Here is a 25472-nt window from a genome sequence, read left to right as displayed (position 1 = left end):
TGTGTATTATTAGTTACTTTTAATTTTTATCTTTCTTTTTGGCCCTAGGGCAACCTTTCTGACATGCAACTTGAGTCTTCTGCTGTGGAGCAGAATTATTTGTGCAATGCCTTTGCTGTGTTCTCATTCTCCATGATTTCCCCTGTTCCTACTTCAAAAGGACCAACGTTTCCATTGGATGACTTCTCCATTTCATATTCCTGCAGAAGCTCTTACAATTCTACTTAAGCAACTAATCATAGCCAGCTCTCATCTTATGTAATTGGCTTTCTTTAGTTTAAGATTTTGTTTGAGATTGAAGCATGTTGATTTCAAGCTTGATGTTAAATTCATTTGTGTTATGATCACTATTTGTCAGTAAATTTTTCCAATGAAATTTCTAATTAACCCTGCCCATTACATGTTCTTCCAGGAAATTCTCAAAGCCATTGTGTCCTGTAAACTCTTTGAAGACAATTATTACCAATTTGTTTAATGCAATTTATATGAAGATTAACATTCTCAACAAATATTAATTACCTTTGTTACTAAGCTCCAATAATTCCTTGTTTTAATGATCTATGCTAAGCTCTAACTAATCATCCAGCATTTTTCCAACTTTGCTGACCTTGATCTCTACCCATGCTGATTATATCTTCCTGATTTTTCTGAGCCAAGATTTTCTCTCTTGCTTTTATATCTTCCTACCTTCCTATGCCTCCTTTTCTATCTGACCAACTTTGAAGTATTTTGTGTACTGGAGTACTTATTTCGCAGTCTTGGTCACCTTGTAAACACATCTCTTCAGCGAGGTTAGATCGACACCACTTGTGTCGTTATGATCTAAAATTGAGTGCTGAATTTTTTTCTTGGCCCTTGTGCAACCTTTTTGATTTGCAACAAAAACGTAAATCGCTGGAGAAACTCTGGGTCTAGCAGCATCTGCATTCTGAAGAATCACTGGACTTAAATGTTAATTCTGCTTTCCCCTTGCACATGTTGCCAGACCTGCTGAGTTTCTCCAGTAATTTCTGTTCTTGCCTCTTCATGCTACTTGTTTATCTATTTATTCATGGCAACTAAGCATAATCAGGTCGTGACCTTTTTTAAACAATTTACTACATGGACTTGCTGACTGAACTATTACATTTGAAATTTTCTCAGTGTCTCACTCAGCTTGCCTTTACTCCTGTTGATACACTTATTTGCCTCAACTTTCATTTTTAGAATTTCCCTCCACCCTAAATCATTTTCCCTTCTGTTAGTTGATTATCAATCTGTTGGTCCATTCTTATGTTTGCATACCCCGTTTCTTCCTGTCACACTCTGGTTACTATTACTATGCTGTTCGATTGTCTTGTCCTAACTTTCTAACTTTTCAAATCTCTCTCTGTCCAGTCCACACAATTTCAGCCCTGATTATTTCACGAGCCCCTGAACACTGGTCCTGTTGCAGTTTAGCTGAACACCTCCCATGGTCAGCTTTCTGTTTATTCAGCACTGGAGCCTGTGTCCTATGAATCACAACCCATTTCTCCCTAACCAGTTTTTCATCCATGCAACCAACTCATTTTGATCATACTAATTCTATGCCAGTTTGCTTGTGGCATAGTTAATAATTCAGACATTATCATCTTTGTGGTTCTCCATTCCAATATGGCTGCAAGTGCTCATTCCCACAGCAGAAACTGTTCTTCCTATTTGTGCCATTGTTGCCTATCTAATCCATGGTAATTGGATCTTTTCTCTTGCACTCTCAATTTCCCTCCACCTGAAGATGATATTCTTAACCCTGGAACTAGTTAGGCAGTGCACCCTTCCAAGACTTGCTTTCGATTGCAGAGACCAGTATCCATTTTGATTTTGCCCGATTGCAACTGCATTCCTTTTCACTCTCCCCATTTAAATAGTTCCCTGGACCATGACACTGTCATCAGATTGTTCATCTTTCCTAGAATTTTGGCTCTTGTCCTACACAAAATACAAGAACCTTGAATATGTTAGGCAATTTCAAGAGCTGAGTCTTAATTACTAATTTGTTTCCCTGTGACTACTTCCAAAAGCCACGTCCAGGTAATTCCTTCCATTGTCCAGCTCCCTGACTCTGAGCTGAAATTCCTTTTGTGGGCTCCTACAGAAGATGTGATTGCCTTAGATCACTTGTCTCCTCCAGTCCTCATGTGCTACAACTGACACACATCGCCTTCCCTACCGTTTTATTTAACTAATTAGATTTTATCTTTTGGAAATATTCAGCTGACATCTACATTCCTAATAATTATAACATGTTATATATTTAATACGTTATTGTATTTCCCTAGTAGCAGTTTAAACCACTGTGCCTGTGGGATAAAATCTTGAACTCACCAAGTCTTACTACTCACCAGCAATTGCATGCTGAAAAATGTGTAAAAAGCAGCACCTCCTTACTTCTGGAGTATTTTACATCCACCAAATTTCCAAGTAAGCCACTCAAAATTATTTGTAACAGCTAAGTCAGCTTCCTACTACAGAAATAATTCCTATTCAAGCAGCAATTCAATTTATTGATGGATAGCTGCCACTGCTGAGCAGTTTAAGCTGTTAAATGTTTTTGTGAAGATCTGTAGCTCAGGTTGTGGTTGGTTGGTTGGTTTTTTTTCTCTCTAAACACTTTGTCCCTCTACTAGGTGACATCTTCACTACAGAATAGCCTCTGGTTGTTTTTGTTATCTGACCTGAATTTGTATGGTTTTTCTGTCATGGTGGGTGGTTATTTCTGGTTTTGTACTGTAGTGGTCTGTAGATGGGGTCTATTTCAACATGTTTGTTTATGGTACCAGTGCATGAATACCAGGCCTCCAGGAATTCCTGATCTTGTATTTGTTTTGCCTGTCCCATTTGAATTTGTGTCCATCATTATCAACATGTATTGACATCAGGGAAAGCTAGTTGTTTCGTTTTGTTGCAAATTTATGCTCATGTACTCTGGTTTCCTGCCTGTTTGTCCTATGTAATGTTTCTTGCAGTTGCTGCATTGTATTTGGTATATCACATTCTTGCTGTGTGTAGTGGGTATGGGGGCTTTTGTCTTGAATAGTACCTGGTGTTTGTTTGCTGTCGTTATTCTGGTAGAACGAACTAACAGTGGTGAATGCTTTACCAAAGTGTACAGAAAGGCTACACATACAGAGCGGATTTTTAATTTCAACAGTGTTCACAAACCGAGCTGTGTCAAGACACCAGAGCCTGTCAAAAAGAGGAACAAATATACAAAATCTTTGCTCATAATGTATACCCTAACACATTCATCCACCAGTGTCTAGCATTCAGACAGCACCAAGAAGACACTGTGCACCCTAACATACTGACCATCTATTAGAAACTTCTCAGAACTGACTACAAGACTCTTTACATCCTTTGGGAATAATGACTGCACAAACCAAAAGCCACACTTGGTCAGCTACTATCCAAGACAAAAGACTCCATCTCCATAATGTGCAGGTTGAATGTGATGCACAAAATACAGTGCAACAACTGCGAGAAACATTACATAGGAAAAACAGGCAGGAAACTCCTCACCAGAAAGCATGAGCATCAGCTTGCAACAAAATGATACCACCAGTTCTCCCTTGCGTCAATACGTACTGACAATGAAGGACAGTGATTCAGCTGGGGCAGATAAAACTAAGACAGCTCAGGAATTCTTAGCCTGGTATTCATCCACTGGGGCCATTAACAGAGGTAGTGAAATAATCATGTACAGACCACAATGACATAAAACCCGAAATAGAACCACCCTCCCTGACCGAACAGAGTAAATTCGGGGCAGATCATAACAACAGCACTTCATCCAGAGGCCACATAACCCTGAAGATGTCACCCAGTAGAGGGGTGAAATGTTAGCAAAAATATCAACTGGCTTGGCGAACCGACCTTCAATTCCAGTTTAAGCTTTGCTTGTTAAATAGCTGGCAGTTTAAAGTTCTCTTTCAATAGTTGGACTGTTAATCTGCATTATAGCTTGGTTGGCAAGAAGATAGCAGTGACACCCCACCATCACCAGATTGCCACGTTGGTTCTCATTTTTCATTGCACTCCGGCATTGTCGTTTCCATTTGGTGCTCCCTATTTTTCAAGTCATGACTATCAAACATGCCTACCAGTGGCCATTAATAAGTGATAAGTTCTGATCACTTTGGTTTATTGGCCTGTTTCACTGGCTTTGTCAATTTTCATGAAACAATTTCTTTGTCTCTTAACTGTTTAGTATAATTTTGCAATTAATATGAACCTGACTATAATCCAGAGTTATGGTTCACATTACAATGCATTGACCCAATTAAGTTGAAGGATTAAACTGACTTGCATAATATTTATATTATTGTTGTGTGCTTCAAAAGTGAACTTCTCACCATGTTTGACAGGGAGCTTGGAAAGATTTTCCGTGTGAACCATTAGTTTTATTGTTACTTTGTTATACACTGAAAAGCAGCAACCATTACTTCTGGGAAACATAGAAAATCCAAAAATTTGGGCTGTGATTCTGGAATGGTTCTTACTTGACAGATACTTGCATGGAGAAGCTAGGGTTTGTTTCCTTAAAACAGAGAAGGTTGAGTAAATTTAATAGTTGCTTTTAAAATCAAAAAGGTTTAGTAAATATCTAACTTTTATGATGTCCAGAAGTTGAGTAACTTGAGAGCACAACTTAAGATCGACAGTGGAATCAGGGTGCTGCTATGCAACTGCTGGTAAAAATTTGGAATCTGCCACGTGGTTGGTTATTGTGTAGATTATTGTAACCTTCAAGAGGGAATATTTTGGAAGAGAAGATATTGCAGGGATATGGGTAAGTATAACCAACTGGATTGCTCTTGAAATAACCGATACAGGCTCTGGATTAAGTAGCTTCCTTGAGTAACTTGGGTTATTTTGGTTTAGTGAAATATTTTTCTGTGGAGGGGGATAATGCTGCGTCGTTGATCTGACCACTTTCTCAGAAGAAATTAGGCTAGTCATCAATTCCTGTAGCTGCTATTAACATTAAGTTTAACATGACATCATATGATATTTGGCAGAATTCCTGGTCTACTATTAGTGAGACATTGAACTATTTTAGGAATATAATTGCTGTTACGCAAGACATTCGTTTCTCACGGGATGGCTCTTTAAATGAAATTTTCCCAAAATGCGCATCTCCATTTTTTTCTTGACATCTTTTTTTTAGATTGGATTACTTACAGTGTGGAAACAGGCCCTTCGGCCCAACAAGTCCACACCAACCCGCTGAAGCGTGCCCACCCAGACCCATTCCCATACATTTACTCCTGCATCTAACACTACGGGCAATTTAACATGGCCAATTCACCTAACCTACACATGTTTGGACTGTGGGAGGAAACCGGAGTACCTGGAGGAAACCCACAGACACTGGGAGAATGTGCAAACTCCACACAGTCAATTGCCTGAGGCAGGAATTGAACCCGGGTCTCTGGTGCTGTGAGGCAGCAGTGCTAACCACTGTGCCACCGTGCTGCCCACTGTTATCATAAGTTATTCAGATTCCCTGGCTTCTGGTGTTATGTTAAACCACCCTGCCTGTACTGACATCAGCAAGGCCTTCAGCGAACATTCACATAGTGAACTGGCTAGTAAAGTTAGATCACATAGGATCCAAGGGGCGATAGCCAAATGGATTCAAAATTGGCTCAATGGCAGGAGCGAGAGGCTTGGTGGTAGAGGATTGTTGTTCAGGTTCGAGGTCTGTGACCAGTGGATAAGTGCTGGGTCCACTGCTGTTTGTCATTTATATAAATAATTTGGATGAGAATATAGGAGGCATGGTTAGTGCATTTGCAGACAACATAAACTGATGGTGGAGCGGATAGTGAAGATGGTTATCTAAGAGTACAATGGGATCTTGATGAACTGGGACAGTGAGTCAAGGAATGGCGGATGGAGTTTAATGTAGACAAATGGAAGGTTTGTTAAGACAAACAGGGCAGGACTTGCATAGTTGATATGAGGGCCATGGAGTGTGTTGTCAAACAGGGACCTAGGGGTGCAGGTACGTAGTTCCTTTAAAGTGGCATCACAGCTAGGCAGGGTGAAGGCGGTGTCTGGCACACTTGACTTCACTGGTCAGAGTATGGAAATTGGGACATCATGTTACAGCTATATCAGATATTGTGAAGGCCATGTCTGGAATACTGTACAATTCTGATATAGGAAAGCGCAAAAAAAATGTACAGCCATGTGACTGTGACTGCCAGGTGTGCATTATAAGGAGAGCGAGATAGACTGGGACATTTTTCGAAAATCAGTGGGAATTCATTGTATAAAACTGTAATGAAAGTTCAGTGTTAGTAAATTATCTTTTTATGTCAGGCCTTCAGCATGTAACCTGTGCACCATGAAATCTATCAAATTTTAGAAATTGCACATATGCAAGACAAATCAATGCACATAAATGATTTTTGTTTTTCTTTCACGCTAGTTCTTCATTGGTGAAGAAATCCTAAATCGGAATACTTAAATCTGTTCAATGATTTGAACCATATCTATCAATTGATTGAGTGTGGATTCAAGCCTTTTTTTGGGGAAAGCGTCACAAATTGCTTCATCTTGTTTCAGTTCAAGTTTATGCATTGCCAATGTATGCTCGTTTTGTGCTTGAATATCGCTGTTTGAATTTCTTCAATTGTTTGTACAGCTAAGATCCTCTGAAATTAGTGAGAAATCGCAAGATGCCAGGTTGTAGTCCAACAGATTTATTTGGAAGCACTAGTTTTCAGAGTACTGCTTCTTCATCAGATGGTTGTGGAGTATAGGTTCATAAGATATAGCTCTTATAGCAAAACATTAATGTCATATCAACACCGGCTCCTCCCTAGCATCTTCTGGCATTTTTGAGTCTACTATAGGCTGATTCACAAGTACCCTAGATTTATGCCAGTAAGTTAACGCCCAGAATTGAGACTGGTTTCTAGTTTTGAGGTTGAAAGCATGTTGTGTTGAGCATCATGCTGACTGAAGTTCTTTCATCTTGGTGGATGCAAAGGTTTTCAGAAACTTTTCTTTAGAAGAACTAAGCTGTTAGTTTACCTATTCTGCATAATATTGGGAAAATTGTGGAACCTGTTATTAACAGAACATTAGTACATAGTCGATAAATGTGTCCATATTAGCAGAAATAGGAAGGCTGATTTAATATTTGAATGGTCATAAGTTGTGAAAAGGGCAGATGCAATAAGATGTTGGTGTATTTGTACTGTCACTAAAAGTAAGAATTCAGGTGCAGCAAGCAGTGAAAATGCCAAATGGTATTTGGCCTTTGCAGTGAGGCAACTCAAGTACAAGAGTACAAATGTTTTGTATAGGGTCTCAGTGAAACTACACCTGGAATGCTGTGTGCAGTTTCTGTCTTGTTATCTGAGGATGTGTTATGACTATGGAGTGGGTGCAACAAAGATTTACCTGGCTGATTCCTAAGATGGTAGGACTAACGTGAAGCAAGACTGGATTAGTTAGGATTATTTTCACTTGAAGAATGAGAGGGAATCTCATAGAAACTTTTATGATTCTAATAAGACAAGTCTGGATGAGTGTAGGAAGGATGTTCCTGATGTCTTGGGTCATGATTGGTAAGGTTGTCGGGTAGTCCGTTTCGGACCGAGTTAAGGAGAAATTTGTTCATTCGAAGTGGTGTGCCGGTGGAATTCTCTATCCCAGAAAATGGTTGAGGCCAAAACCTTGAATGTTTTCAGGAAGGAGCTAGATATAATTCTTAGGGCTAAAGAAATTGAAGAGCATTAGGAGAAGGTGAGAATAGAGTACTGAGTTGGATGATCGGTCAAGATATTGAGCAGTGGAGCAGGCTTGAAGGGTCAGATGGCCTACACCATCTGTTGTTAGTGTTTCTGTATTTAAGCCATCGTGCAATAAGAGTGTTAATGTGGTTTTTGAAAAGGGCAATAATGTTTGACAAATTTTTTGGTAGCTTTGAAGATGTAAATTGTTGGGTAAATTGCAAGCAGTACATAAAGTATTTGGATACCTAAAAGGTATCAATAAGGTGTTACACAAAAGTTGAATATGAGATGAGACATGATTAATTTCAGGGTATTAAAAAAGATGATGTATTGATCAATGATGGGACACAAAGTCGGGGCAAACTTCAGAGTGTCATGAGTGACTGCCTCGACATCTGGGTGGGTTCATTGAATGGAACAGAACTGGACTGGCCATGTAAGTACAGTGGCTACAAGAGCAGTTCATAGGGTAGGAAATGTGCAGCAAGTAACCACCTTCTGTTTCTTGAAAACCTGACCACCATCTACAAGGTAGAAGTCAGTAATGTGACAAAATTTTATATCTGGTATATCCTAGATCACCTTGTTGTGGGGTTAGGTTTTAATGTTTTGTATTTAGTCATGTATTTTCTCACAGAAGCAGTTGGAGCCTGGAAGCAGGTTTGAGAGAAGTAAAGGAAATACAGACTAGTGGCACAGGGCTATCCTAGATCAATGGTGTTCACTGGCTTAGCATAACTAAGCAAGAAATCTGCGGAATTTACAATTATGAATTATTGAAGGAAAGTCGGAAGCTCCCCAAGAAATCTCATAGCAAGATTGCTGAAGAGAATCTCTGAGCAGTGGTACACCTCCTTTGGTCCCAAGAGAAGGGAAGGAACCCTTCAGGTACAGTAAGGTACAGATCTCTTGAGGTGAAAATAAAAACTGATTATTAAGTATGTGTTTGTGATGTTACTAATGTGTTCAACTCTTATACACTCAAGGTTTTGTTTGAAATGTAAATGCTTCTGTAATTTTTTAATATTCACATTTTTAAAAAATTATTGGTTTGAATGGAGATAATAATGTTATAGGATAGGCTATCTTTAGTCATTGACCTACACTTAAATGTTCATTTTTCAGGATCAAATTGTGTTTATGTTCATACAGAACACTTTTTTTTTATTCAGCAAAAATTTCCACAATTAAACACTTTAATAAAAATCCTGAACTTTGTTCTTTATTTAGGAGACAGAATACAGTGGTCATGATCAGATAGATTTGTATGATGATGTCATATCACCATCTGCCAATAATGGAGATGCACCTGAAGATCGTGATTACATGGATAGCATGCCACAGTCTGTCTCTGATGATGGTGGCAAAACTCCTAATTCATTGGGCCCAAATATTGTATATACGTATACTGGCAAGAGAATAGCTTTGTATATTGGAAACCTGACTTGGGTAAGTTTTTTTTTTTTGGCCTTGACATTTGCTAAGAATTTGATTTAATAGTTGAGATGGCAAATTTCCTTCCTTAAAGAACACTGGATCAGAAAGTTATTAATTTAACAGCAATCGATGATGTTTTCATGGTCACCATTCCTGATAGAAGGTTTTGATTGCAGATGTTAATTTTTTTTAAAAATACTTCAATTCCACCAGCAGTTACGGTGGGTTTTGACAGTGTCTCTCCTATTCACTTGAACCTCTGAGTTAGTAGTTGGAGCATCATTATTAGTATGCTACCACCTTCCTAGTAAATATTATTAGTTAAAATTACAAAAATTCCTGTTTCAGCTCAGTAATAGAAAGAATATTTTTGGTGAAATCTGCTTCTTTGCACAAGAAGTTGCTGCATATATTCAGTAGTGAATCAATTTAAAAGTCAACCCCATCTGCTTGTGACAGTTTTTTCCACCATTTAACCCAGTAGGGAGAGATGTACAGGCTCCTATGGGATCTGTATTGATGAGTTAGCTATCCAGTGTGAAACATATATTAACTTGTCCCTAGTGACAAACAAATGTGTCCGATCTATTGTTTTAGAGAATTTCAAACATTAACATTAGTTACGTGTAACAGATGCTACCTAGGATTCTCAACAGTTAGGAAACAAAACTTTATAGATTTGTTTTTTAAAAACTGCATTTCAGTCTGATTTATATTGAAGGATTTTTGGTGTATTCTGAAAATCCTCATGTTTATACTTGATGTAATTACATCTTTCACTCCTCTGTATTTCATGGTCAAGCATCTTGTATAAATTCAGCAGTTAAATTAGAATCTGAATGCGGTTCAAATCTGTTTTAATGTATTATGTGTCTTTCAAGTATTCATTTTTCCTCATATTGTCTTGCAGTGGACCACAGATGAGGATTTGACTGAAGCTCTCCATTCAATGGGCATAACTGATCTTTTAGAAATCAAATTCTTTGAGAACCGGGCTAATGGACAGTCAAAGGGGTGAGAGCACATGATGGATTCATATTTTTTAAATCCTTGTAAGCGAGTTGTATAGCATGGAAACAGGCCCTTCGGTCCAACTCATCCATGCTGACCAGATATCCTAAATAAATCTAGTCCCATTTGCCAATGTTTGACCCACATCCCCCTCAACTCTTCATGTTGATGTACCTCTTTTAAATGTTGTCATTGTACCTGCCTCTTATAGCTCTGGTAGCTTGTTCCATACATGCACCACTCTCCAAGAAAAAATTGTCTCTCTGGTCCTTTTTAAATCTTTCCCCCTCACCTTAAACCTATGCCTTCTAGTTTTGGACTGCCCTATCCTGGGTAAAAAGTCTTGACTTTCCATTATCCATGCCCTTTGATTTTATGAAGGGAAGTGGTGGAGACTGGTACGATCACAGCAGTTTAAAAGGCATCTGAATGGGTATGTGAATAGGAAGTGTTTAGAGGGAGATGGGCCACGTGCTGGTAAATGGGACGCGATTAGGTTAGGATGTCTGGTTGGCATGGATGAGTTGGACCGAAGGGTCTGTTTCTGTGCTGTACGTTTGTGACTCTCGAAATCACCCTTCGGCCTCTGCTTCTGGGGGAAATGCCCCGGCCTATTCAACCTCTCCCTACAGTTCAAATTCTCCAGTCCTAGCAACATTCTTGTTGATCTTTTCTGAACCCTTTCAAGTTGAACAGCATCCCCCCTCTTCTTGCAGGGAGACCAGAATTGAATGCAGTATTGGAAAAGTATCATAATCAGTGTCCTATACAACTGTAATATGACGTCCCAACTTCTATACACAATGCATTGACCAGTGCAATAAAGTGTCGAATGCTACCTTCGTCATCTGCACCCCAGATCTCTTTGGCAATATTCCCAAAGCCCTACCATTAATTATAAGGCAAACCAGGGCAGAACTTACCAAAACGCAAGGCAAATGCAATGCATTTCTCTAAATTTAACTCCATCTGTCATGCCTTGCTTTATGGAGCAACTTAGTAATGTTCTATTTGTAATTTATTTTAGCCTAAAAAATGGATCTGCGGTGAATTGTGATTCTAACACCATGAGTAAAACATATATAATGCAGGGAGAATTCATCAGAAACTTGTAATATCAAATCCTACAAATATTAGACTATGTTAAAAAAATTGTACAAAATTGTGTAATAATGTATGGAGCAAGATTTGCCACAAGTGACAAACAGCATTTAGTGTTATTAAAAGGCAAAATGCAATTAAGTGTGGTTATTTTATATTTTATTTTTAAACCAGGTTTGCCCTCATTTGTGTGGGATCAGAAAGTTCATCCAAAAAATTGATGGATATGCTGCCCAAACGAGATATGCATGGACAGAATCCTATCGTCACACCATGCAATAAACAGTCACTCAGTCAGTTTGAAATGCAGTCTAGAAAATGTAAGAGTCTATAAATACATGCACTGTTTAACATTATTTAGCATCTTTGTGCTCTGTCAGAAGTTGTATAAAAAGTTTTAACTTTGTATGATTGAATTATGTCTTTAATACTAATTGCAACATTTTAAATTTGATGTAATTGGCAATAAACCTTATCTTTTATGATTTGAATCCTACATCCACTCTTAAAATTTGAGCACTCACCTTAATGTGTCTGTGTAATTACTAAGAGACTGTCTTATTCGTGGTGCAATATCTGATACGCATTAATAGAAACTCCTATCTGTTGAGGTGACAATGAAAAATCCCACGTCATTATCAAGAGCAAGAAGTTTGTCATCTGACGACCAAGTTTACTTTTAACCAAAAGAAAGCATGCTGTTTGTGGCACTGTTGAGCGCATCGATTGTCATGCTTTCTTGTGTACCAGCAATGACAATCTGTAGCTCGTGAATCTAAAATTATGTAAACTTTGGATTTTAAGCGAAAACTGGTTGACGCAGTCATTCCATGACGCAATGTAGGGTGCATACTTGAAAAACGCATGCATTTTAAAACACGTGCATTTGAAATTTGCACTTGCACGTGCACTTAATTTATACTTGTATCTGTTCAGTGAGAGAATTTGGGCATCACCTGGTCTGCTCTCTGGCACTACATGCTCGCAGAAGTACGAATGTATTACCCATCGATTGTAGGTTCTATAAATCTGATCTCAAAAGTTATTACTTGACCAAATGTTGTGATATTTGTTTGCTTTGTTTGTTATTAAGTTGTAATTTTTAGCAAAATAATTGGTGTTTTATAATTTTTGCAGCTACTCAGTCTGGCCAAATGTCAGGGGAAGGGAAAGCTGGCCCGCCTGGAGCTAACAGTCGATTAGCATTTTCTCAGAGTGGAAGAGGACGTGGTCGTTTCCCACCATCTGGCCCTGGTGGGGACAGATTCCCAGGGCCTTCTGGACCAGGAGGGCCTCCACCTTTTCCTGGTGAGCAAAGCTGATTAACAGCACTGGTTAAGGTGGTAATAAAGCCCCATAGGTCCAAATTTTTTTTAGAGTTCATTTCAGTATCAGATAGTTTCCATGGTATATCATCCAGCTCATCAAGGTTAGGAGTTCATGCTTCATGCATGCATTCTCATATTCTAAATGCCTCCCCCTTCCCCTCACATTGTTTCCAGACCCTGCTTTTCACTCATGTCAGGTCACTTATTGCTGATGTCTGATCCAACAACTGAAAAGGTTAGCTGAAAACCTTAAATCCCCATACCACCTGTGTTACATCGGAGTGATTTCTGGGATTTTGTTTTATGCGGGAAGTCCATGCTTCATCCCTGATGAATAACAAGTACTGAGGACATGCGTCAAGCCTAATCTTAATTGTGAACGCAATTTGTCTCAAATTTTTGCAAATAGCAATGTGTTCTGTATTCTAGCTACTTTGGCATTCCTTGCGCTTGGGATGATGTGACCAATTAAGTGATATGTTTTATAAGTATCACTTGGACAGTTTCTCAATTAGTAAATAGATGGAATAGCTGACTAGGCAAATTTTTTTTAAATGCTGTGATTGACCTGTTCAAGTGCTGTTTCCATTTTGATGTTATTTTGAGCATTTATTAAATTTAAAGAAATTGTAATGCAAAGTTATTAGTGTTAAATATTGATCTAAATGTAATCCATGTAATCTTGACTATCAAGTGAATCATGTAAATTGCATTTCTTTGAATGTGACAGCATCTTTTTTTATTTTTGTCAGGGCAAGGTCCACCACGACCACCTCCAGGTCCTCCTGGTCCACCAGGCCCCCCGGGTCCGCCTCCACCTGGACAAGGTCTTCCTCCTCCATTAGGTGGTCCACCAAACCGTGGTGATCGTCCTCCGCCCCCAGTTCTGTTTCCAGGACAACCGTTTGGGCAACCTCCCATGGGACCACTCCCTCCTGGTCCTCCCCCTCCTGTTCCAGGCTACGGTCCTCCCCCTGGCCCCCCTCCTCCCCAACAAGGGCCACCTCCACCACCTGGTCCCTTCCCACCACGTCCTCCAGGCCCAATTGGCCCACCAATTAATCTTGCTCCACCTCCCCATCTCCCTGGACCACCACCTGGTGCACCACCTCCAGCCCCTCATGTGAATCCTGCTTTCTTCCCACCACCAGCAAGTAATGTAATTCCCTCATCTGACAGCCGTGGACCTCCTCCATCAGATCCATATGGGCGTCCTCCACCATATGATAGAGGAGACTATGGACCTGCTGGCAGGTAATGTTTGTGTATCTTAGTTTAGCTTTGCAGATTGTCAGTTATTAATGTGTATGGTTGATAAAGTGACTGTGGTGATTATATTTTATATAGACTCCTAAGACTTGGGTGAAAATCCACTAATGGTTGACTGTTGAAAAGAGGTTGTGCTTTAAACTCTCTTCCCCAGTGTGATGTTAAACTGTCATTAATTTGTAACTTTGTTGGTGGTCTTTTAAATATGTTGTTATGGTTTGGCTTCAGCCGTACAGACTCTTGTTTAAATTGGCTTCTGCCTAATGACAATCAATGTTACCGTTGCATGTTTGGAGAGGAGTGCATTTGTGGGTGTGTGAATAGGCAAAGGCATATTACAGCACTTAAATATATAAATTTACAGCAAAAGGTGGTGAACTTCTGTCTTAAATGGAAGTTAGTTTTTCTCCTTTTTCAAAGTACCTGATTGAACAAATGAATTAACTTTGACATTAAGTTTGATAACTTGTGTAGTGTAACAGGAAATATGATGTGATTTGATTCTTCATCGAAGTATTACAACCTACTGTAATTTGAGCTCTGCTATTCCTGATGTGCTCGTTTATTGAAGTATGCACCCTATCCCAGTTTACCTGACTTTTAGATCAATGTTAATAGAAAGTACAGACCAGGTTAAAAGTGCCTCTTAAATATATGCATACTCACAGACAAACAATTAGAGAAGATACACTATTAGCAGAGCTAGAAAAAAAAACTGGTGTCAGTTCAGTCAACTTTGCTTCCTGGTTCCGATGTTGAGATGATCCATCTTCAGCTATCCACAACCTTTGTTTGGTTTTCTTTCACAGAGTACACTGTAGATATCAAATCACTTGCTGTCAAATCATGTGGCCATCCTGATAAAACACTCTCTTTTAGAACAGTCCTTTCTCTGTCCACCATTTGTAAAGTTTAATTGCGCTCTGTTTAGAATATGGGTTAAGTTTTGACTCATGCAGCAATGAAATTGCAATAAAGTGTAATAATACTCCAGATGGCAGTAATGATAATGAATGGATAAAATACAATTGGATGCAGGTAGATTTGCTCTTAGAAATTAGGTCCAAACACAGTAAGGTTAAACTTTAGGCTTCATCTGAATTTTGTCACTATTTATCATTCGTAAGTGGGAAAGAATTTCCAGCATTAGCATGCACAAAGAAATTTACCAGAAATGGTTTTCTTCTTTGGTTTTTCCCCCTCTACTTTATCCAATAGATCAGTTTAGAAAGTGGAAAAGTATCAGTTTTGTTGCTGTGATTCCAAAAAAATAAATTTGTGCTCAGCTTGCTTTTGTCTGCTTTACTTTCTATAACAGAGACATGGATTCTTCAAGGACTCCACTGAGTGAAGCAGAATTTGAGGAAATCATGAATCGAAACAGAGCCATTTCGAGTAGTGCAATATCAAGGGCTGTGTCAGATGCTAGTGCTGGTAAATTGGAGCAATTTGATTCTTTACTTCTCAATCCACCCTCAATACTGCTTCTATTCTGAAAAGTTTATCCAGGATTGTACTGATACTATAAGCCACATAGTGCTTTGCCTGTTTAATTGAGACTCAGTTGATTCATTTGATCTTCACAAAGTATGTGCATTATGTATGAAAATGTACCATTTGACTCACTATCATGATGTTTGTGTTAGTAGGAATCTTTTGGGCATTCAGCAGTTGAACCAAAACATTGCAACTGCATTCCCCCCTGCTCCCCTTTAATCTCCAACCAAAGCAAAGTTTTCAACTGGAGATCCAGTTGATTGGCTAACTGAGATTAATTAATGCAGCAAGTTGAGCAATCTTCAGATAGTGGTTGCTGTGATGCAGTAATAGTGTTCCTTTTTTTGAGCCAGGAGACCCAGGTTCAAGTCCCACTTGTTTCAGCAATGTGTAATAACATGACTTAAACAAATTGGGAAAATGGGAATGTGCTTGGAGATTAAATTAAGGCCCTTTTGGTCTGTATGCATTAGCTATTTGGTGGGTTGAGTGATTTGGGAACTCCGTGCTGCAGAGTGCTGAGCGGGCAGAATCTGAAGATTGATTCTTGACAGTGCCATAATTAAGGGTTATGGAGAAAGGGCAGGAAGGTTGACGTGAGGGTTGTCAGATCAGCTGTGATGCTGATGAGTGGTGAAGTGAGCTCGTGGAGTTGAACAGTCTACTCTTTTTCTTATGATTTTATCAATAGGACCATGAACTGAACTGAAGTTGATCTATTTTTAGGCTAAAGTAAATATCAGAGTGTAAGATCAAAGTTAAAGTTGCAGGGCTTGGGTTAAATAAGACACAGTAGCTGTAAGTAAAAAAATTCAATGTGAACTTAATTTTTAGTTAACTCTGGAAAGCTGAACAATTTTAATAGATTAATGGTTTTTTTGGATTTCAGGTGATTACGGGAGTGCTATTGAAACCCTGGTTACTGCTATTTCTTTGATAAAGCAATCTAAAGTATCTGCAGACGACCGTTGCAAAGTTCTCATAAGTTCTCTACAGGATTGTCTCCATGGAATAGAATCAAAGTCATATGGTTCTGGGTCACGGTAAGGCAATAATTGCCATCTTTAAAGTTCAGCAATTTAACTGAGGTTAATAAATAACAATTATTTTCTGATGATTCAAAGTACAATCAATAATTATTTTGGTAACATAGTAGTCAGTAGCGTGTGTGTCAATTTCACTTTCTGTTCCATTTCAAAAATATCACTCGACACCCCAACCTCCCCCTGCTCCGCCAAGGTATTTACTTCAATTACATTCTCTGGCAATGCTGTTCAGAATTATTTGTCCTTAACCTATGCAGTGAGAAAAGGGTGGGAGGTTATCTCATAAAAATTGACATTTACCTGCAAAGGGGCTATCTTAGTTTTTGAACGATCAACTGAGGAGAGAGCAAATTGAAATAGATGGTTAATTTCCTGTTGGAATTCTAGGTAAGCCTGGAGTAAAATTGGAGTATGGTGTCAGATAATCTTGTAGCTGAGTCATCCATACTATAAAAATACTGTCTTGGGCTATGTATGTCATTGCATTGTCTGAGTATATTATTGCAAATAATGATGCAGAATTGGGCTGCAAAGTATATGATTGTCGAAGGGAACTGAGCTTCAATGTAAGTGGCACCCTTTTATAATGATGAGGCAACTTATCTGATTTTATTGTCACATGTACCTTAGAACAGTGCAACTGTTTTTGTTTTGTGTGCAGTTCACGCTGATCGCACCATTGTGCATAAGGGTAATAGAACAGAATATGGAATACAATCTTATAGCTGCAGAAAAGGAACACAGTGAGGTCAGCATTAAATTTGAGAGGTCCATTCAGAAGTCTAACAGCAGGGAAGAAGCTGTTCTTGAACCTGTAGATACATGTTTAAGCTTTTGTATCTTCAGCCTGACAGAAGAGGTTGGAAAAGGTTATAAATAGGGTAGGAGGTGTCTTGAATTATGTTGGCTCTCTTCCTAACGCAGAAACAAGTACAGATGGAAGCAGTGGATGGAAGGTTGGCTTGTGTGACTGAGTCGTTTCTTACTGTCCTGGGCAGAGCAGTTGCAGTACCAAGCCTTTTCCTTTAGAAGATAAGGAATGGTTAGAGTTGGAGAACAGATAACCGATCACTACCTCTGATCAGTAGGCTATTTACTTTTTTTTAAAAAGTATCTTTTCTAAAGGATATGATTATAAGTGAAATGTTAGATTAAACTTGTATGGAATTTGTGTTGGATCACAGAGGATCACAAACATTTTTAGTCTCTGTAACAAATGTTATCTGGAGTTATTGCGGAACGTGTAAAAATAAAATGCTAGCATGATGCCAGGACTCCCCTTCTTATTTGTCTAAAATTGAGAAGCAGTGAGAGTAATTGGAGAGGCATTCAGGGTTATGTAAGAATTTCATTGAAATTGAAGAGTTGCTACCATTTGCAACTCTGATAAATGCAGTAGGAAATTCAAAAAAGACTGCTCGGGAAAAGTGGAGGATAAAACCTGAGATGAGGTTGATATAGATTGAACGTTGTAAATTTCTTTAGCTGAGCACATAGTGAACACAAAGAAGTCTGTTAATTGCCATTTCTGCTTCATGTTTAACGTACAACTATCTAGAAATTAACTTCTCTAGATAAATATCAATGATTTCTTGACAGATATTGATTCTTTGTAGGTGGAAATTTCTGGAATGTTTTTGGAAATTCCATGATATGCATTATATCATTTTATACATTACGTTCAATTGCAGGTAGTTCTGGGATAATGTACATTATGGCAGCATGGTTTGGCTTAACATTGCTGAAGAATTAGAGAACAGTATTTTCAAGAGTGCTCACCCTTGTTTGTAATAGCGTGATTCCAGCAGGGATCTGTTCATGCTCTTCATTCTGCGCATGCGCTGGTGTCTGTGCCATTTTGCACATGTGCTGGTGTCCACACCATTCTGCGTGCACCCATTCAGTTCTGGTATTTGTGCCATATTGTGCATGCACCAATGTCAGGTGCTGACAGCAGTTTTCTGTGAAAGGTACTTTACAGAGAGCAGCTTTCTTAACATTTTTTATATGTACAGTGTTAAATTTACTTTTTCATAATGAATATGGATTCAATCTTCAATCATGCAGTGCTATGCTTTGCGTTAACTTTTGGGTACTTTTTGAGGAATCGTGAGTGATTTTTTTTACCAAAACGTCAATTTTCATGCTCATCGGATGCTGCCTGACCTGCTGTGCTTTACCAACACCACCCTGACCTAAACTCTGGTTTCCAGCATCTGCCGTCCTCACTTTTGCCTTTGTTTTTTTACTGTCTGTCCTTAATGGCACTAATGGGAAAAGTGAGTTTATTTCTATTAAGGTTTTGCTGGAACGCAACCACGGCATTATAGGAGAACTATCTGTTCAGAAACAGGGAGGCAGATAGTGCCTCAGGGTACTGACATCCTTCTTTAGGTGAAGGAAAAAGATTTTGGCTGATCATGAACAGCTAGCCAAAACAAAATCTAGAAATAGTTCTCAGGATGTGACACTACTACTGATAGAAACTCGTCAATTAACCTGTTCAACCAGGCAAAACACAGAATTAAATATGACTACTTAACTCTAGGTTGATCAGTTTTTTTTTAAAACCCATCTTAGAAAACGTGAACGTTCACGTGAGAGGGATCACAGTAGATCAAGAGAGAAAAGCAGACGCCACAAAGAGCGCTCACGAAGCCGTGACCGACATGATGACTATTACCGTGAAAGAAGTAGAGAGCGGGAAAGGCATCGTGATCGTGAGCGTGATAGAGACAGAGAGAGAGACAGAGAACGAGAGTATCGTCATCGTTAAATAGGTGGGTTTCTCTGTTTTATCTGTTTTTAACTGTAAAATTATGTTTGACATTTCTGCCTATTTTACAAGCAGATGTAAGGTTCTTCAATTTTGTGAAGTAGCATTCGATTGGGACCTTAAGTTATAAAGAACCTGTTAACCACAGTCAGATAAGTCTTAATTTCGGTAAGTATTCCTGAATTTATTGCCAGAGGTGTGTTGGTGTCTAATTTATTGTTAATTATAATTTAATTCATTTACACTTACAGATTAAATCATTGCTGTACATGTAAGAATTTTCAAAGTTTTGGGGTTATCAGCTCATTCTTCTATTCTCGATTTCTGCTGAAGTTTAGAATTTGGTCGAGAACCATGTCTTGAAATTCATTTGCAGAAGTTCCTTGGGTTCCTTGGATAGTGTGAAGTTCTGCATCAAATTGTATTTTGGATTCTTTATTTCCCATTATCTTTTATCTCTGTCCCCTGTCTCAGCACAAATGTTGTGGAGCACTTCTTTTTACTAATAAGTTCAATGCCAATGTCATTGATGCAGGAATGCTGGCTTTTTACAAAGCTCCCTTTTGTCCCTGTGCTTCCAGCTTGGAAGATTACTATTTGGGCTTCAGTTTTTATTCACCCTTTTATAACTCTGTTTACTGTTCCTAAGCTAGAAAGATTTCTGGGTGATTTAGTATGTTGTAGAAATGCTTCCAAGTGTAAGTAATTCTGATATAAACCGGACAGCTTTCCAGAAGTAAGTTTTTGATATCTAAAGGATGTACTTGTAATTTTGCTATTTGATTTGAGGTTGGAATATGCACTAATTTTAAGATTTTCTTTTGTGTAGCTATTCGATTAGTTTTTATATTTGGGGGAATGGGGCTTTGATACGTATTCTTTTGATGGAGAATTAGATTTTTACAGGGACCTAACACACAAAACTTGAGCATTTCTTAATTGCTAAATTTACAGATCGCGGTGGGGGGTGGTGTGTGTTTGTCAAAGTAATTGGCCACAGTAATTAATCCTAAACCATTGAGCATATGAGGCAGCAAAGTTTATATTCCCCACAAAATGAGTTAAAGACCATGATATACTGAACAAATGATAAATTAGATTCCCTATAGTGTGGAAACAGGCCCTTCGGCCCAACCAGTCCACACTCACCCTCCAAAGAGTAACCCACATGCTAACGCACTTAACACTATGGACAATTTTTAGTATGGCCAATTCACCTAACCTGCACATCTTTGGACTGTGGGAAGAAACCCACTCAGACACTGGGACTGGGAGAATGTGCAAACTCCACACAGACAGTCACCCAAGGCTGGGATCGAACCTGGGACCCTGGTGCTGTGAGGCTGCAGTGCTAACCACTGAGCCACTGTGCCACCCCATATTCTGACTGCATTTATAAAAGGTGTTGTAATAAACTTACTGGCAATCCTTGCATTATTGGGTGGTGTTTGAGACTGGAGAATTGTATTTGGAGGTTTCTGGCACATTTACTGAAAAGAGCAACTTAATGTATTATGCACTTGAAGCTGACGGATATGTGTACTTTACCTCCAAGATGCTTTCATGCACCCCCACAAATTGTCTTATAGGTTTTCTTTTCAGCTGCCTGGATAAATATTCAGTTTAAAGCTTTCCAGTGTTTTACACTTGGTGTAAATAGTTTCCAGATTAGGCCAATCCTGCATAATTACCTTGGATTAACTTTCAAAATGGAACATGTGCTATTTGTTAAGACCCTTTTATTCTACGTCTTTTTGTCCAGGCATTTTGACTTGCTTTCAATAAACTACAATTCATTAAAGTCTTGACTTGAGTATAAATTATGCCGTAACCGTTGGCATTTATTAATTTTTTTGAGTTAGCCCATAACGACAAAGCAAAGGGAGCATAGCAATGATGAGTCATTAAATAAACAAATGTTTAGGTGATGTTTGTTGTGATGCAGTCTTCAAGTATCACATTCAGAAAAAAAACTTACAAGTTGGTCGACAGTTTACTTTTTCCCCACAGGTAAATAAGTTGGTAACAGTAATGGGCTATTTGAATTTTTTGTCGAAGTTTATTGTAAAGTTAGTTTAAAAAGTAAATTCAAATTCTTGCCTCTGACTTGCACTTAAAGCTCTGATGGTCCATAACTCTATTTAGAGACTTCTGAGAATTTTCTCAATCCAGCAACTGGTATTTTTAGAAAAACTCTCATTTTTTGCTTTTTGACCTTCAGTATATATATTTGGTAAATGGGCTTGTTCATAAAAAAACTTGTTCTCCAGTTTTTTAATTTGATGGGTACCCGATCACCGATCATGCCTTGGATGTTTTAATGGTTTCTTTTGTGAGATTTTAAAAACACCCATACCAGGGAAAGCTGTTTTGTTTTTATACTATTCATACATAAAGTTCTAGCTTTCCCTCTGTAAATCTCTTGAATTTAAGTGATTTTCCCCAAGTTGTTTTGTATTAAATTTGAGATGCTGAATGTCTATGGTATGCTGATATACATTACATAATGAAATCTGAAAGCAACTCTGATTTTTGTCATTCCCAAGTATTGCAGTTACAAAGTTCATGAGATAAATTGTAGCAAATTAGTCATAAAGACATTGCTGAATATCAACAGACCTCTTCAATCACTATTGCTTAGTATTAAGAACATTTTGGATTTAAGGATTCTAATGTGAAGCATTTCAGGAACTTAGGTTGAGAGTTACGTTGCTTAAGTCTATTACATTTACTTGGTTGAGGTTAATAGTGTAGTTGTGCTGTAGTCTTTACATGTTTAATTTTGTGATATTTCCAGTTATTGGCACTAAACTGTACTAATTGAGCCACAGAGAAATCAGTCCTAAACTCTTAAGGAGAAAAGATAATAAATAGCAATCAGTGGTTTATATGATGAAAAATAAGCAATCAAACGTCTTTATCATAATTTTCCATCCTGTATTTGGCTTTTGAATATTTTTGCTCACTATTCCTTAATTGGACAATTATCCTCCTCATTGCTGTTCAATTCCATCTTCAATTCAATATCGTTGCTGGAGATAATTTCTATCACTAAGTGTAAACAGGTTTCACAGTTTGAAGTTTACTGTAGTTTGAAAGAACAATTGTTTGAATCTGATATTTGTGTACAATTGAAGCCTGGTTGACTTGAGTTTTTCATCTGACCATGCATTTCCATAAGTTGCCTCTCTAAGAACTGTCTTTAGTATTGAACAGTGCTGCAATTATCTGTTGCTACCTTAAAGCAATGATGCCAAAAGAAACCAGCTGTTTACACTCATTCAGCACTAGGTTGGGTTTTTGTTGACTTTCATTGTAGTTACTGAAGAACACCTTCATAATGATTTTAATATTATGGAATTCGGTTACAAGTTCTTATCTGCATTTTATTTTGTGCATGCTACCACTACATGTAAATTGTCTGCAATACAAATTATTGTAACAAAGTTGCACAGTATATTCTTGAACAGTCTCTCAAATTAAATAGTTATAGTCACTGCAAGTGTCAAATTTAATGACGTTAAATTGAAGTTTTATATTATTATTTTGGCTAATAAGATGTCTCTGGCAACTCTAATTCATGCATGTGATTTGAGCGTCAATTGGAAGGGTGCAAAGAGGTTCTTTATCAGGAGGGGGCATTAATCTTTGTACGTTACGTAGAAAGATGATTAAAATGTTTATTAAACATATGCAATTGAAGTTGTACAGTCTTCCCTGAGAATTTCCCATTTGCTAGCAACGTTTTGGTTCTGTTTTGTTATACATTAATGACTAAGATTCAAGTGCAATCTCATGTGAGCTTGTAGAGTTTCACCAAATTTATAGAGCAGTTTGCACATAAAACCTTTCAAAAGAAGTCTAATATTCAAGGCGGTGTGCATACACTTGTGATATAATTTGGTGGTGTTTGGCACCTGTGACTGAGACTGATCTGTAAAACTGTTTACCTTTGAAGGTTGAATCAGATGGTCTGTATTTTTCCTTGAAAGTCTGTGTGTATATTTATCTAGAATGTGGTCTCAATTATAAGTTTTTAAATTGGACCTTCATATTGGTAACCAGTATTTCTCAAATTGGTTTTCTTGAAACTTTCCCTTGGATTTCCTTTGGAGAAAAACTAAAGTTGCTCTGACCCCACAATGAAAAGTTGGCCATGTCCTGTATCTAGCAAAAGTCTAACAACTTAATCCTCACTAAATCTTAATTTCAAAATAAAAATAGTTTGTTGCTTCAGATCCTTGAATTGTTTCAAATAATGTTTTTTTAATATAGATGTTTCAAAATGTACTCCAGTAAGATGTCCCATTTTTAAATTCGTTCTGTGTTGCACCTTTTCACTATTTGCTTGTCTCAACATTCCCTGCAAATTTAGGAAACCTGTCTGTTTTTTTTTGTTTTGTGAAATGGTAGCTCCTGTAGTGCTGCTTATGTCATTTTACAGTTGCAGAAAATTTCTATTTCATCTTTATAAGCCAATTAGGGGTACAGTGCCTTAATGTGGTGAATAAAGTATTGTTAATAGTCGTCTTGTACACACAAATTTAGGCTACAAATTGCATGAGGAATTATCCACAGTAATCAAAAGCAGGGGCTTGTACAAAATACTCCATTGTAAAAGTTTTGTATGTTGTGTAAATGCTGTAAAATGCTGGCTTTGTTATCTGTATAAATATAATTTTAAACTTAACTGTCCACGGGTGTGCAAAATTGCTTTTGTAATATAATTCGAATGTGATCGCCAAGTAAAAATACAGTTATCCCTATTATTTCAAAATTCTAAATATCAAATCAGTTGTTTTGTGCCATTTCTCATTGTGTTTTTATTATTGATTTCCTAATTATATCTGGATTGTGAATGTTTTAATCTTTTTTAAAGCTTTAATGGTTGCAGTGATTACATCCTTTTTTGGTGGAATAGAAATTATGTGCATTGTTTTGTGACCCATATTTGGATTCAGCTTCAACCCTATCCCTTTTAAATGGCTTAATCATCTGAATTCTGTAATTCCCAACTGAAACCAAAGTGCTGGAGAAAGTTCAGGACTGGCAACATCTGTGGAGAGAGAAGCAGTGAACACATTAAGAGCAGCATGGCTTTGCTTCAAGTCTTTGGTTTCAGATTGTTAAATATTTCACTGTCCACAGATGCTGGCAAGCAACTGGGTTTCTCTCAACACTTTTTAAATCTTTATACCTCCAGCATTACAGTATTTTGCTTTTACTCTATTTCCTAATCCTGTTTCCTGGATAGATTGCCCAGAAAATGGACATAGCTCTCCCTACTGGCTGTTCTTAGCTTAATATTCATGCATTCTGCTTTCTTTACAAGATTCATCAACTCTTCAAATGTTTTATATCACTACAAAATAATAGTGTAGAAAGTATCCATAGATGTTAAACCTTGAATAAATGCACTATGATACCTTTTTATAGAGTATTTTGGAATTCGTGTGCCTTAAAGGTTTGTACTGTGAAGAAATTTCATTGTAAAAGCTGGTCATCTAAGTATTTCCATTTTCAAGCTTTGTTGAGATTTCATTTTCAATATTGGTAGTACCTATATAATCACCATGAGACATTATTTCCTATCTGGAGATCTTGGTATGTGGATTTGCCATATTAGAGCACTTAATAAAGTTGTAGAAAGTGATTTTCACATGTTGGTTTATTCATTTAATGTGTTCAACACATTGCACCACAAAACCACCTCCAAAGATGTATTGCTCCAGCATGCATTAAAATTACACTCGACGCTTTTACTGTATGTAGTAAGAATTAAAATCTTTGGTCTGAGTAGATTGTAACATCTGATTAGCCCAATCAAACGTTTGTATGGACTGGCTTTAATACTGCTAGGCATAATTTGTGACCTCATTGGACACCAACTTTTCTTGAAGCCAGGATAATTTGATTTAATGCTCGTGCTTTTATTTTTATAATTGGTGCATGAGTGTAAATGAAGTGCATAGAGGAACTAGAATTCAGTCTTGACCAGCAATTGCTGGTCACGTACTGTAAGAACATCTCTACAAAGTTGCTTATTAATATTAGCTGAAATGAACTATGCGCTGTTGACAAGCAGGCTGTTCTCACAACACCAGAATGCAGTTCTGTGATCATTATAAGTACTGGTTTTTTGAGAGCCAAGTTTTTTTTTCTGTAGCTCTACAGATATTTTCTCATAATTATCTCAGTTCTCTCTTAAGCCATGATGAATCTGTCTCCAGTAGTC

The 25472-nt window shown here is 37.8% G+C and overlaps 1 protein-coding gene across 2 annotated transcripts in view; it reads left to right on the top strand.

The window, feature by feature from the left end:
* cpsf6 (cleavage and polyadenylation specific factor 6) overlaps positions 1-25472 on the top strand; it is a 53816-nt gene that overhangs the window by 6901 nt on the left and 21443 nt on the right. For both annotated transcript variants that reach the window (XM_072551711.1, XM_072551712.1), the window contains exons 2-9: positions 9003-9221; positions 10120-10223; positions 11496-11641; positions 12459-12629; positions 13402-13903; positions 15237-15352; positions 16305-16458; positions 19042-19241. In XM_072551711.1, coding sequence (XP_072407812.1) covers positions 9003-9221; positions 10120-10223; positions 11496-11641; positions 12459-12629; positions 13402-13903; positions 15237-15352; positions 16305-16458; positions 19042-19237 — 1608 coding nt within the window. In that variant the 3' untranslated portion in view covers positions 19238-19241. The remainder of the gene's footprint in view (positions 1-9002; positions 9222-10119; positions 10224-11495; positions 11642-12458; positions 12630-13401; positions 13904-15236; positions 15353-16304; positions 16459-19041; positions 19242-25472) is intronic.

The sequence above is a fragment of the Chiloscyllium punctatum genome, chromosome 32 (assembly GCF_047496795.1).
Source record: "Chiloscyllium punctatum isolate Juve2018m chromosome 32, sChiPun1.3, whole genome shotgun sequence".
Classification (NCBI taxonomy): domain Eukaryota; kingdom Metazoa; phylum Chordata; class Chondrichthyes; order Orectolobiformes; family Hemiscylliidae; genus Chiloscyllium; species Chiloscyllium punctatum.
Note: the sequence above shows the minus strand (reverse complement) of the source record. Positions and strands in the feature narration are given on the sequence as shown.